Raw genomic sequence first — 9,645 nt, forward strand, 5'->3', positions numbered from 1 at the left:
TACTTAAGAAATTAATCTTCCAATGGTATAAACTCTTTCTAAAGCCCTGGTAAGCAGGCATTTCTTGCTTAAGCTTTAGACAGGCAATTTAGCTGCCAAATGCAGCTGCAGTTCAAATTGAATTTGGCAGCAGAATTCCCTGACTAAACCCCTGTGTTAGTCCATCTAATTTGTACTAAAGCAAGAAGAAACATGCAAAAAATGACAACCTGTACATATATATACATGTATATACACACAGTATATTCCGATTCTCTACAACAAGCTGTTTTATATGTTATCATATCCAAATCAGAAGTGGTTTGATCTGTGCATTTGCAATTCTGCTAACATTGTTCTATGAAATGTACTGTACTTTCTTAACCTGGTTTTGTCTGGAAGGTGTAAGTAACTTTTTCATTTGACATATTTTATTGGTACTGTGTATATTATTACCCTTATATTCTGTTCATTCCAAATTGAATTGAATTGAATGTTAATATATGTGACATATCTCCGTATTCTCTGGGTGTTTTGGGTGTCAGAATAAAACTATTATACAAATTGTCTGATTGTCCACTTCAGAAATGGCATGCATAGCATATTTCAAAATAATTTTTTACTCAATGTATCTGTCATTACACTGAAAGGACGTATTGAAATGATTTGCGTATTTGCTTATACGAAACAAATTGTGTCTGCCATACCTTGACTTTAATGAGATTGGACAACTAAAGTGGATAGTGATTTATAGAATTCCCTCCCCAAATGGTGCCCTTTTCCAGATCTCTACCAGATGTAAACCATCTCTCATACACATCATTCATAACGATCTCTGCAGCTGTGTTCAATTAAGAGTTAATATGTGAATTAATATGGAACATTCTGCTTGATAAAGATGCCTGTCTAATATCTATCATCATTAGTTTGTAATCAAACAATTGATTCTACTCTAGTGACATGAAACCAACATGTGTGAAGCAGTACTCCTCTAGAGTATTGCTAAAGACATCGATAAATCTAGATTGTGACCTGTGGGTTGGGCTGTGAATGCATGCGTGCACGTGTGTGTGTGTGTGTGTGTGTGTGTGTGTGTGTGTGTGTTGGTGAGTGTACACACGACTTCACTCATCTCTTTATCTTCCTGCCATATTGTGGGACAGATGCTAAACCTCATTGAGCCTCCTCCAGCCTCTGTCGAGTCCTTGTCTGAAGAGCTCTCCGACAAAGTGGACCACACAGTCCAGTTTTGCTCCAAAGCTGGACCCTCTCCCTCTCCGTGGGCCTGTGTAGAGCCGTGGAGCTGTAGTCCGTGACTCTCTCCGCTGAGCTCATCCCCACCACAACACTCTGTGGCCATGGAGAGACATCTGTTAGAGGGAGGAGGAGAGCACATAGAGGATCCAGAGCCTCAGCTACCCTCTCCAGCACCAGGAGATAGAGAGAGACAGAGACAGAGAGAGAGAGAGACAGAGAGAGAGATAGAGAGAGACAGACACATAGAGAGAGAGAGAGAGAAAGAGAGAGGGGGAGGGAGACAGACAGCCAAGCGATTGGGCTGGGATTAGTATGCTGCCGCGCTGCCTGTTTATTTCTCCAGGGGAGGTGTGCAGGAGGGGAGGGGAAAGGAACACTACAAAGCCACGTCAAAATTAAAGCTGGGTTTTATTTTCATCTGAGGGGGCCGCGACGCACTGAGGATCTCTCTGAATTAGAGCGACTGTCATGATGAGAGTCCCACAGCACCCCAGCACTCGCACTTGCGCTCCCTCACTCACTCACCCTCTCTGCTCTTTCTCTCATTCTCTTCCTCCCTCCCTCTCATTCTCTCTCTCCCTCTCCCTCTCTCTCTCTCTCTCTCTCTCTCTCTCTCTCTCTCTCTCCCCCTCTGCCCTTCCTCCCCTTTGCTCTATGATGAGGCTTAGAGTTGAGCGAACTCCTGTGCGAGTGTGTGTGTGTGTGTGTGTGTGTGTGTGTGTGTGTCTTTTCTCTGTCTCTGATCAGATCACTCTGTCGCCCTGGGTTTGGCCCACGCTCACAATCTCCTTGTTGCTTTCAAGCCTATACAATGAAACTGGCAAGAACAAAGAGGACCCTGTTTCTCAAAAGCCAAATGCAACAGCACTGCACTTCTGCCACAGTGCAGCCGTGTTGACATCCCTCTATCGCGCCGCCTTGAAACGAAATAATGTGCCCCCCCATCTTCTGCTTTCAAGGAATAGGAGTCATGGCTCGAAGATGTATTTTTTATATTTATTTAGTGATTGTAAAGTAACTCTTGAGTCGGAATAAAACAACCTCTGTCAGTACTGTGGCATAGGATGACAAGGTCTTAACGTGAGAACACTTTGAAAGTATCACTAGCATTGAACTAAAAGTCTGACTCTGCATTGTTGTGTTTCTTAAACTCATAACTTTCTTCTTTCTTTCTCCTTTTCCTTTGCAGTAAATAACATGAAAGGACGCTGTGCTCGGTAACGATGGACATCACACACAAAAAAAAATGACAAGAAGGTGACGGACGCAAAATGAGAACTAGCTTTAAATGAGAGGAAGAAGAAAATGAAAAAAAGAAGATGAAGAAGAAGAAGAAGTCACTGAGTCTGGGGAGGGAGAGAGAGAAAGGCGGAACAGCGGCCACACACAAAAAAAAAATCTGCCAGCAGCCTGACAAGAAAGAAGAAACTTGTTTCCACCAGGGGACCACCAACGCTGAGAGAGAGAGAGAGAGAGAGAGAGAGAGAGAGAGAGAGAGAGAGAGAGAGAGAGAGAGAGAGAGAGAGAGAGAGAGAGAGAGAGAGAGAGGACATTAACGTGTGATATAGTGTGAATGACAGAGGTAGAAGGAGAAAGCTAGAGGGAACACGCTTCATTATGACAATAACATTTTATTTTTCTATGCTTTTTTGTGCTTTAAAAAAAAACAGTTTAAAAATATTATATGTATAAAACAGTATATAAATATATGAACAGAGATGTTTTTATGTTAACGGGTAAAGGGGAGATGGAACAGATCGCCCTGGATTGTTGATGTTCTCATCTGCAGGACTAAGAGGGACCCTCTTAGCCCTCTCTCTCTCTCTCTTTCTCTCTCTTTTTCTCTCTCTCTCTCTGTCACCCTCTCCCCTGCCCCTCTCATCCGAGACAGACACAAAGATAGATAGATAGATTGATAGATAGATTGCTTAGAGTGATGTCAGTGATGTCCACATGTTTAACGGACGAGTGTGTATACGAGTATTGAAGTACTGTAAAGCTCGGCATCCTGGTGCAGCAAACCAACAGCCTCAGTGTGCGCGTGTGCTCTCTCTCACACGGAGGCCCGTTGGTTCCCACGGCAACTTCCTTCTTATTCTGGGATGTCAGAAATGTTTTTCCTTTCTTTCGTCGTTGATTTCTTGTGCTCTCACTCATCCGACTTCCTTAGAGTAGTGCCACCCACCGTCCATGTGTCACCCCCTGGCCCAAGTCATCGCACCCAATTCCACTTCCTATTGGGAGGTCAGGCTCAGGGCTGCCCAAGAAGGGTGGGTGGGGGCGGAGGGCTGAGGACCAGGGTCAACCTGGGTCTCCCTCCTCGGCAGACCACTGGTCCCCATCACGCTGCGATGGATGTCACAACTCTGCTTCCAGTTTGATCACCCTCAGTCCCCACCACTCTGCCCTGAACAGGGTCCAAACGGTCAACAGTCAGCTTCCTGGGGTCAGTCTTTTTTCAGACACCACTCCTTATTTGAGGAGGAGCCATAGCCTGTCACTTCCTGTTGGCAGGTGAACGGTTATGTTTGGTTTTTTTGGTTTTTTTTGGTTTTTTTTTGTAAACGGGGGTGGTCTGAGTGGCCGGTCGGAGGTGAAACGAATGAACAGGTTACTGGGGTTGTGAGCTTGATCACTTACCTGCAAGGGTCACAGCCCAAGCCTTTGTGTCACTCAGACAGTCCGGATGTCAAACACCAAGGATAGTGCTAAATGACTTCAGTAGACAGCGCATGACACCAATAACCATAATTCAAACAGACATGAGAACTGTGACTCTGACGGACATTAGACAGACACTGTTAACCAAATGATGTTTCGAAAAGTCAATGCTACAAATGGACTGTTATTGTTTGGTCAATATTGTCTGATTAGAGTTATTATTTGTGAAAAAAAGAAATACTTAAAGGAATAACAAAAAAATACATTTTTTTAAAGGTATTATCATGATTTATTTGCTGTAACAACCTGAATTATTATGAGAGCGTTCCCTGTAAACGTGTGTTTTTTGAGCAGTTCTTGAATGTATTTAAATGTGAAAAGATGTGACACTACTTGTTTCTGTATATATACATATCTATGGATGGTTTTTTCAGGGGTGCATATAAGCAATTGCCTTTTTCCTTTGGCCTCGACAGTAACTGAGGCCCCACGTAACCAATTACTTCCTCCAGACAGCCCCACCTGTGCACTCACAATGACAGCACACATCAACTTTATTTGTGAATTCTTTTGAGCTCACCTACATACAGTATGTGCTCTCTCTCCCTGACACACACACACACACACACAGAGACACACACATATACAGCAGTTGAGACAGTTGACACTCCACACCAGCTACAGTCCATAGTTGTTAAGAGCTGATTGCGAGCACCAGATTGCAAGAACCCCAGAAAGTCAATCGTCTTTCTAATTTTCTTCCTTTTATTCTTTCTCTTTTTTTATTAAGCCTGCCCTGCGGTAACATGCACACAGACACACAGAGACACATACACACACACACAGAGACACACACACACACACACACTTCATCGAAATTGGATCAGTCATAAAAGCTCGCTAAGTAGAACAAGGTATTCCGGATGTCAGATGCAAAAGTTTATGAATATTGATTTTTTTTTTTTCCTCCGTTTTTTTTTCTGTCTCTCTCTCTCTCTCCATCCAAAGTGTGAATTTAACACAGACTCTGAGGTCTTTGATCAAGAGAAAGCGCGGCATCGGCGATGCTGTGGAGGAGGGAGATGCCTACTGATGTGACCTAGTTTAGAGAGGAGATGCTGCTGCTGCTGCTGCCGCCGCTGCCGCTGCCGCCGCACCAGAGAGCTGAGATGCCGCCTAAAGTGCGTTGGGTGTGCCCCGCACTTACAAGCCCGCTTGATCACAGCTTCGGCTACAGGCCCCCCCCCCCCCCCCTTACCCCCCACCCCCCTTTAAATATGCCCGACACTTCCACACAATTTGTCTTAGTTGCGCTCAACTATGCCCTACACTTCCAAGCTGTCGTCTTAGCAACAGTTAGTTGCGTCCTATGCTTCCAAAAACCCTGCGAAAAAGCTATAGCTCTATCCAGCACATCCAAACACTGCGCTCTTAGCTTAGTATGCCCCACACTTTTCCAAACACAGCTCTTAGCTCTAGATAGTCAGTAGGTAGTCGCCCCCTCACATATGCACACAGAATGTTGCTCGGCTCCAGACCAGCAATATCACTACAGGGCGTTCACATGTAATACAAATCACTCAAGACACATATTTGCAATAGCTATAATTGTCAGACATTATTTGACATTCTTCTTTGTATTTTATCTACCGTTAACGTGACAACAGAGGTCATATTTCTGAAGCAAAGCAGCATGCCACCATCAGTGACATTCCAACACGGCTTGGTCTGTTCACGTCCTCTGAGTCAAAGGCCTCATTGCACTTCAGTTGTGTCTGATGTCTCAAAGTGAACTCACTACTTTTTCAACTGGTAGCTTACACTAGTGCAGATCCAGCCCATGGCGAGCACTCCGTCCACTGTCCACCAAGGCAGTTTGAGTAGGCTGGACGTTCCTTGGTGTTCAGTACTGCTATGAGCAATTTCTCGCCAGGCCAGCTTTTAGCGGAGTCTTTAGCGGGTACGAGTGGCCAGTGGGCGAAGCGAGGCGAGGGGAGGCGGGTGCACTGCACAGACTCTGCACTGAAGCACGTGAGCTATGACACTTGCAGGACTTCCCTCAGAGAAGAAACCCCTCTGGTCCTAACTGTTTGAGAAAACCTCCCCATACCTGTCCCCCTTTTGTATTCCCAGTGTAATGTATATATGACCCCCACCCCACCCTACCCCACCGACCCCAACAAAAACTCACCTCCCCAAGCCCTCCTTAATTTCCTGCTTCCTCCAAATCCCCCCCCAGCCCACCCCATCTCCTGTCCTCTCTGACTTCCAAGATCTTGTATTTTGTTCTATAACAGCAAAAATTTATTTATAAGGATTTTTTAAAAAATCTATCTCTCTCCTTTTTGTAAATGTTCATGTTAAATAAAAGTCTAAAAAGGTTAAAAAATGAAATGGATATATTAAAAAAGGTAAAGTACTGTAAGAAAAAAAAACTAAACAAAAAAAGAAAACAAAAAGCTCCTCCTATCCTCCCCCTCTCTGTACTCTTAGACTTTGTGTTCTTCCTCCTTCTGTATGCCTCTCTTATGTGCTTCAGATGAAGAGTTCTATTTATTATGACATTAACGTTATTATTATTATGATTATTACTAATTATTAATATCATCATTATCATCATCATTATTACCATTAATAAAAATTGTCTACTTCAACAAATGGCCTTTTCTCTCTGATGTTTTTTTTTTTTTCCGTAGAATGTGGTTGATTTTTAATCGATGCAATCAGGCTCACAGAAAGTTGATACAGTCTGTAGTTAGTCAGGAGGGAAGCCTAGATGGGTTGACTGATACCATTGAGTACAGCATACATATTTCACCAGACAGAATGTTGTGATATGGGAGCTTTTCCAAGGGGGAAGAGGAGGAGAATAGCTTTGAGCTTCATTCTTCACACAAACACAGACAGAGAGAGAGAGATTACCTTGGGATTATTATTGCATTGCATGGCATTGCAGAAGATTGCATGAACATAAGAAAATGTTACACGCTGTGTGTGTGTGTGTGTGTGTGTGTGTGTGTGTTTGATTCAATCTGAAATATGTTCCTTGGCTCCTTGGTGATTCATTTCATTTTAATATCTGCACATGGAACAGTAATGAAATGCCATCATAGGCTTCCGCCTGACCTTCCACCAACACATACCATGAACACATTGATTGGCCCAGGAGGTCTTAAGTCGGTTTTATTAAATGAAATCACCCTCAGAATGTGCGATTGTGATTTCATGAGGACCCTTAAAGTCCCAGTGAACAAAAAAAAAATACACAAGTTTGTCATGCTATAGGAGAAGGTGTCATGCACCACAAATCTGAATGAATCCGCGGCCATATTTTTCCGCATGGTCTATTATGGGAGTGTCGCTCGCTACTCTGTTTGCTCTACCACTCGGGCTCCAACTGTTCTCTAAACAAGCTGATTCTAGCAGACTTTTGAAGCTCCTCTACCAAAAAAAGCGGCCATCTTTGCCAATATAAAGAGATCTGGGTGCATGAGATTTTTCCTTATGTAAAACTCTTGCAATTACAAAGAAGTCTTAAATGCTGATGTTTTGACCTACAGTATACACTTTTGTCATCTGTCTTCGAGTGGGCTTTGTGATCTTTGGTACGTTCAGACGGCAGACTTTGATTTTTGCTTTGGGAGCAAATTTTCAGAGCAACTTGCTGTAGCAGCAGCACTAGGATCTCCTTGAGCAACGATGGCAGCTTTGGGTCCTTTTTGTAGGCGAACATCAGAGGACTAGTATCACAACTCTTCAGCCTGTAAATCAGGTCATGAAAATAGTAGTTTACTAACCTATACAAGGTGTTTTCCAACAAATCTCAGGTTTTGGTCTACAGCAACTTTAACCACCCTGTTTCAAGACTGACAGACTGAGCATGACTATGCACTACGAACAAGGCCTAACTAAGTACTGAAACACAGATGAGGAGTCCCCTAGCCATTATTCAGCCATTAATGTTTCTAAACATTGTGTCTTTGGATCTTTTAGAAATTCTAACATATCCTGCCCGGTCCATATAGCCAGTTGTAAACATCTCTCTGAACTAATAAAGGTTCTGATCAAAGACAGATGGGAAAAATCAAGACACTTGTTGACACCATACTACCACTAGGTGGCAGCAAGATGCTGTGCAAGAGCAATGGACTTCTATGAATGAGGGCCAGCATTGGCAGCCTTGTGCAGCTTTGTTATCCAGATACTGGACCCATGAGCAGGGATGTTAGGCAGGAGTGCCACTGTTAGACTAAAGCAATTTTACCAAGAATGCCATAAGATTGATCAATTAAGGCAAAACCACTGGGCTAATTAGGGCTATACAGTAAAATGCTATATGCTATAAAACTACTACAGGTTATATCACGATACAATTTATTTAAACAGTTGCCTACACATTTTATATAGGTACAAGGATACAAGGATGTTTATCTGTCACATGCATATGATTACTTAAGTAAAGAATGCAGTGAAATTGTCAGTTCCTTTGCCTGTTGTGCATATGGGAGGGGGGTGTAGGTTGCTTTGTTGGCTAATTTTTTATGGTAAATAGGCTTGGTTGTTGAAAGCCCCTACCTCTACCCTACCACTACCCTAGTTGACCTTTAAAAGAGCACTGATCAAATCCCACAGGACATGGAGGGTGGAGAGAGAAGGCATGGCATAATTTTGCACTTCTGCTTTTTTCAGTGTGTCATGCTTCCATGGTCCATACAGCAAGCCTCAATAAGCCATGGCTCAAGAAAGGATGACTGTGCATAGCAAGCCAGTGTTTTCCTGGCAATTCTCTGCAATCAATTTTCACTTAACTGAGATCATCTGACCTCTGCACTTCCTTTCTCTGTCAGTTAAATAACCTTTTGGCATTACATTTTCCAATTTGTGATTACAAGCCATTGTTTTGGACAGCAGTGAGTGATAGTATTGTAGGGCGCGGGAGGGGGCATATTATGATGGGGGGGGGGGGGGGGGGGGGGGGGTTATGATGGCTTTGATATAGGCTACTATGAGCCTGTTTTTGCCACGTGAAACAAATAATTGCTAGATAGTCAATACCAGAAGTCAAAATGATGAGATATAAATACTAAGTGATAATTATGATATACTAAATCCTAATTATGAGATAAAACTCAGTTTTTTTTCTCAAGTGGCGGAAACCGGCTTCCGTATACTGATGGTGAAAAACTACATTTGTTTCAGATAGCCACTCCAACAGAGTGCACAGTTAGTAGGCTACATAACCTACTGTAGACTATCTAAAATGTGTTAATGTTAATGACCAGTTGTCATGATTTGTTACAAGTAGAAAAGCAACCTTCCCTGAAATTTTCATCCAAATCCATCAATTACTTTTTGAGTTGTCTTGCGAACAAACAAAACAAACAAACAAACAAACAAACAAGCAGACAGACAGACAGACAGACAGACAGACAGACAGACAGATAGACAGAGAGACAGACAAACCCCGATGAAAACATAACCTCCTTGGCGGAGGTAATAATACCGTTATTTAAAAAAAGGTTTACCTTTTAGGCCTTAACAAACAAAACACATACTCTGGTTCTGATACCCACCATAGGCCTACCCAATATTCTGTAACTACTCATACAAAAAAAACCTTTGGAACAGGAATGATATGGGAATAGAACTGGGTTGCACACATAGGCTCACAGGTCTATGGGAAAGGAGCCTTGATTTATTGGACACTAAACAATGTCTAGGGTTAACAAAAACAGTGTCCAAAGGTCC

At 42.9% G+C, this 9,645-nt stretch overlaps 1 protein-coding gene across 1 annotated transcript in view; it reads left to right on the forward strand.

The window, feature by feature from the left end:
* The window catches only part of rbfox3a (RNA binding fox-1 homolog 3a), a 354,038-nt gene extending 349,001 nt beyond the window's left edge, over positions 1–5,037 (forward strand). The window contains exon 17 of the mRNA XM_062532057.1: positions 2,426–5,037. Coding sequence (XP_062388041.1) covers positions 2,426–2,428 — 3 coding nt within the window. The 3' untranslated portion in view covers positions 2,429–5,037. The remainder of the gene's footprint in view (positions 1–2,425) is intronic.
* The last annotated feature ends 4,608 nt before the right edge of the window (positions 5,038–9,645 follow it).

This window comes from Sardina pilchardus, chromosome 3 (assembly GCF_963854185.1).
Source record: "Sardina pilchardus chromosome 3, fSarPil1.1, whole genome shotgun sequence".
Taxonomy (NCBI): domain Eukaryota; kingdom Metazoa; phylum Chordata; class Actinopteri; order Clupeiformes; family Clupeidae; genus Sardina; species Sardina pilchardus.